A 5,471-nucleotide genomic window follows, 5' to 3' on the forward strand; every position below is an offset into this window, starting at 1 on the left:
TCAATCTGTAATAAAAGACGTGAGGAAATTCTGTCTTTTTTAAAGACAAAAATTTTTGAGGCGAAATACCCAAAAAGAAGTTTGTAAAAAATAATAATATCTGCGTTGTCAAAATCAAAATTATGCAACATAAAATTTCAAAAATTTAATTTTGCTCTTCCAAAAGGAAAAATATTTTCCCTCGAAAACTGATGAATGTTTTAACACTTTGTAAATAATTTTTATACAACATGGTTTAGTTGTGAATTGGTGTTTGTAGTGTGTGTAAATTTTAAATCTGATGATGGCGCTGTTGTCTCGCCGAAACGTAATAAAATAAACAATGTTTCAAAAATTTTTACTTCACACTTTGACTGATACCCAGGAAAGATAAGAATATCATAACAAGTACACGCAGTCAGGAAAATAAATCAGGATTAAATATACAGACAATTTTTCTATTATTTTACCATTAGATTTGTTAGCCAACTTGACAAGTTTTACCTGTGGGTTTCACACTTGGAATATCGCCGCTTTGAGGTCTCTGGGGGTATTCATTAGGTTGACCTGGCGGTCGTGCAAGCGCTGGTCGCTGGGGTGAACCTCCTAGATTTTGATAATTGTTCGAATTTAATGTTCCAGAGCTGGGATAACCTGTTGCTCCTGTTGAAGATTGCTGAGGAAAATCCCCGCTACTGGTTTGCTGTGGCGCTGGACCTCCATTAAAGGGAGTTGCAGGAGTAGGATAATTGTATTGGCCCTTCACATGAAAATATTGTCGGAATAACACTATAAGATGGTTATTGGGTCTCAATTAGAGGGTAAAAAATGTGGAGAAATTACTGCACTCCTATGCAATATTTAGAACTAAGCTTTGTAGTTGTTTTTGCTACCCATGTCAACGTTCAACGTTTTTATATCGAAATATTAGTTTCCTATAAAAGGGTAAAAGGGTCGGGTGATACACGACGGCGCTTGTCATGAATTGGAAAAACATATTTTTACTTTCTAACAGTTTTTGTTGAGAATTTACTTTGATTTTTTTCTGTGCTCCTTGCATACAGCTCTATATAAATGACGTCAATTTTGAATTACCCTGTATGATGATTGGTGTTGTTTTTATTGCTGGTTATTAATGAACATTAGGCAATTTCTTTTCACTTTTTATAGTTTATAGGTTTTATATTTCCGGTCCAATGATATGGCTTTTATACAATCTCTCGTAATCGCCTACCTGTACTTATGTGGTAAATGGAAAGCATTCAGGATAAGTATAGTTAAAATAAAGTTTTTACCTGATATTAGGAATACGTTTAATTTTACTTACCAATATATTTGATGATAACAGCAGAAGTGCTACAATTAAACATGATTGTATGAGAAATTGTTGTCAAAACTAATTAACTTTTGAAAATAGTTCTCAGATTATTTCCAAATGTGCAATAAAATAGCAGTAAAATATTAAATACCCCATATAAGTGCATGTAAAGAACTTTTGTGAGAATCTGAATATAATGGATTGGCAAAAACCTGCTTAAGTAGTGTAGAGGAGAATTATCTTATTCAGTTAATGATATTCAAATACCAGCCTACATTTTCCTTTTGATCTCAACAATGCTTCTCTCGGCAACGGTTTTGAGTTATGCAGAACTGCATTACTAATGCGGAAAATGTGCTCATTTTTTACATCGTTACTCGGAACGAAAATTGACTTATGGAAATTATTGAAATTGCAATATTATATTTGTAATCGGAATTAAGAACAAGTGATTTTTGGTCGCAAATTTTTCAACAAACGCAATCAATGCATCCTAAATGACCCGAAATCAGAGCTAAAGCTAACCAAAAGAGATTCAGACAAAGCAACGCAACAATTGGATCACCAAATATAAACACAAATAATTCAATGGCAAAATATAACGATACAAGAGGTCCAATAACAATATTCTTTGGCCACAGCAAAATTTACGCCATGGAATGGTTTACGCTTTATACGTTACTTAAATTTATACTGAATATAATATTAACATGAAATGAAACTTGTATATAGAACCTACATCTACAATATCAGAATTACTGGTTAAAACGAAATGTTAACAACCTATAGGCCAATGTAGGAAGAAAAATTGGTTAAAGGCATGCCGAGGAACTGGAACCAACGATAAAAAATAGAATAATTTCACGTTACAAAAATTTTGAATCGCTTAGAACCGGAAGACGGAAAAGAAATCCATTTCATTTAATCATAAAATCAATAGAATTCAATTTGGTAAATAAATGGAACGCCAGTTATACAACACGTACATACTAATTACAATTACTGAATTTGAAAAACCAATATCGAACATTAATATCACAGCGTCGAGAGGAAACAGCATACAAAGTAAATTCACTGAAACAAGCTTCGCAACTATGTGTGTACGTAATTCAAACGATTTCATGAAAAAACCCTTAAAAATTACTCTCAAACTACAATAGCAGATGGACATAAAACGACGAGAAAACTAAACACTGTAATGAAAAGATGACAAATGATGAAAAGAACGGAAAAACTGGCACAAATGAAAGGCAAAGTGATAAAACAATCCACACAGCTGGACTCTGCTGAATCTTATGTAGCTAACAGGCCAAACTCGATCCCCTTTTCATTCCTTACAGTTGCAACTTACAACTTTGCAGACTACTTTAGAAAGAAGGAAACGAATTAGAAAGTTATTTTGGAATTGCTTTGTTCACGTATTTAAATTTTCAAGACTTTGAGAACATATTTTACACCCAAAAACATCACAAAATTATCATCATTGGCATATATCGACGGTTGAGAGAAATAACCGGCTAACTCACAGTCCGGTCCAAGAAGCGGCTAACTCTTGATCCGCTTCAAAAACCGGTACTGTGGTGCACTCCCTCAACGAGTATCTATTTTTCAATGTGTTTACAACGAAAAGTAAGAGCATGAAACTGAAATGACATGAAACATTTATAAAAACTAGCTTCATCAGCAACTACACAGTTTTTAAGTAGAAAATTTTGAAACTTAAAAAAAGTTAGTAGCTCTTGAATTATTTCATTATTTTAATACAATGCTTGTGTTGAAATTTTCGGCCGAATTTTTCTATGAGTTTTATCCTCACTATCCTACCAAATTTTAAAAGAATTTCTTCATTTCATATTGGATATTTAAAATTACTTGGATTTTTCAATCGTTTCAGGAAAAGTTTCCGATGTTCCCTCAAAGTTACCTTGTAAAACGATGGGGCTTCAATTTTTGAACGTCCCCAGTATTTATACTAGCAATTTTTTTATTGTTATTTAAATTAATCGTGTGAGACCTAACATGTGTACCGAGTTTCATTCTTTTACCTGCCGTCGTTGAGCAATTAAATAATAAATTATTCTTTAGCAAGCGCTCTTTTAAGTGTACCTCTGCTATATGAAACTTGTGGACCATATGAGTGATGTTTTTGAATGTAGCATATGCGATTACCATACACCATTTCATTTTGTACATATATTATGCTTACCTAGTCCGTAATGTATGCGTTCCATTTTGTTCCCTAAAGTACAAAAAAAACAGTTAGTCTTGTATTAAATTAACAAATAAAACGAAATAATTTGTATTTTATCTCTCAGTATTGGAGTACTCCTCGTACTACGTAGGTCATAACATACCCAAACTTCATAGAAAACTTTAATTGTCTTCGTTTTCCCAGATAAAGTCAGATATAATCTTTAATAAGAAGTCTAATTTGGTTTCATTTGTTCGCCTGCCAAGGATGCAATTTATAAAAGATATCTCTCTAAGGTGAATGCTTAATGGTCGTATTGTATTTATATGCAATCTTTTTTGCCTTCATTTAGTACTTTATCAACGCATCTATCAGATATATGTTTTTTTAATTCCAAGATTTAATTTGAACTTAGCAGTCATTAGTCATGGATGTATAATAATCCTTTCAGGGTTTTTATGAATTGGTGCCTGCTCAAATAATAGGAAACTACGAAAAATGCTAAAAATTCCTATAAGTAAACTTCATAAGTTGTAATTTTTTATGCGCGGTATAAATAAGTATCAAATTTGTCAATAATATATTTTTTTCTGTCCACTTCAATTATATTTTCTTCTATCCATACCGAAATAGTATTATATGTCGATACGTTGTCGACTGAGATAACATTAATTTATTTTCTGAGAGGACTACCATATCTTGTCTTTTTCTCGAATTATGATCTAAGTGAATTTCCAATAAATTTTGATTTATTAAAATAACCTAGTAGTTCTGTTGAACAATTAGAGTATTTTTTCGCAATTCAAATAATAATGAACTCGATAAAGTTTATCACTGATATGAGAGCGCTATTTTCAAGCAAATTGTTTGTGCGCTTAACAAATTATTGCCGCATCTCCGCAAAAGTTACAAATAGAGGAATAATATTAACAATAATATTTTTGTATGCTCCACTTGTTAAGCTTTCGAAATACAGTCGAAGTTTCGGTATATGCGGACCATTGCGAAAGTGTCTAAACTCTTCATAAGCAAACCCGCGTTTTGCAATGACAAATTTTTGTTTAACTTACTTTACCATTCATAGATTATTATTCAGTCTGCAGATGAAAGAATAAAACCAAACGCCTTTTTCAATCGAAGTTAATTCTGGAAAACGTTTACTAAAATATTTGGCCAAAAATAGTTTTAAACGATTGCCCGAAAATTTACCCACGCACTTTTTGTTTATTTAATAAGGAAATTAATAAACTAGTACTATACCGATCGATTATTTAAAATCCGAATGAAACGCAAAATAGAAACACTAAATTGATAAAATCCACTCCAATTATACTTCAAGCGAAATTCACTTAATGAGTCAACTTACTTATACTATGGAAAAACTAAATCCAAATAAAAGCACAGCCGAAGAGCACTAAATCTGCACCACCATGATTGATGTTTATATATAGACTTACCCCATTTGCAGATCGTTTTCGTCCACCCACTAACCAAAAATGCGCTAGATTAAGTAATACTTAGGCGAAGAGGGGCGAACGTATTAGAAGATGTGATTATTCTTCTAAGGTACACGTGAAGACGATTTTTAAGATCTACAAGTTGTTTATAGTCGGTTGCAACAATGATGAAGTAATAGAATTTAGAAGTACTATTAAATGAGGAATAATCTTGTGCTAGTTGTAATGTTATCTCATTTGGTTGCAAAAGAATAATACATTGGCAACAGATAATTTATCTTAGGGGTCCGAAAAAAGCAAAATTAATTCAATTAGAGGATTGATTTAAATTTGCCTCACTGTTCCAGTCATCAAAATTAAATTACGAATTTTTTACAAACTTTTTTTTTGGGTATTTCGCCTCAAAAATGTTTGTCTTTAAAAAAGACAGAATTTCCTCACGTCTTTTATTACAGATTGATAAATAGTGCTCCTATTAAAAAGTAATCAAAAACTATCACCTAGAGGGTATCCTGCGACACACTTA

At 32.1% G+C, this 5,471-nt stretch overlaps 1 protein-coding gene across 1 annotated transcript in view; it reads right to left on the minus strand.

The window, feature by feature from the left end:
- Positions 1 to 5,471, minus strand: part of LOC109534638 (glutenin, high molecular weight subunit DY10) — a gene marked incomplete in the record, with an annotated part of 35,573 nt that overhangs the window by 5,717 nt on the left and 24,385 nt on the right. The window contains 3 exon segments of the mRNA XM_048668348.1: positions 484 to 739; positions 1,307 to 1,335; positions 3,504 to 3,533. Of these exon segments, the coding sequence (XP_048524305.1) occupies positions 484 to 739; positions 1,307 to 1,335; positions 3,504 to 3,528 (310 nt within the window).

The sequence above is a fragment of the Dendroctonus ponderosae genome, unplaced genomic scaffold (genome assembly GCF_020466585.1).
Source record: "Dendroctonus ponderosae isolate FM_Combo_2020 unplaced genomic scaffold, Dpon_F_20191213v2 Dpon_F_20191213_7, whole genome shotgun sequence".
Lineage (NCBI taxonomy): Eukaryota > Metazoa > Arthropoda > Insecta > Coleoptera > Curculionidae > Dendroctonus > Dendroctonus ponderosae.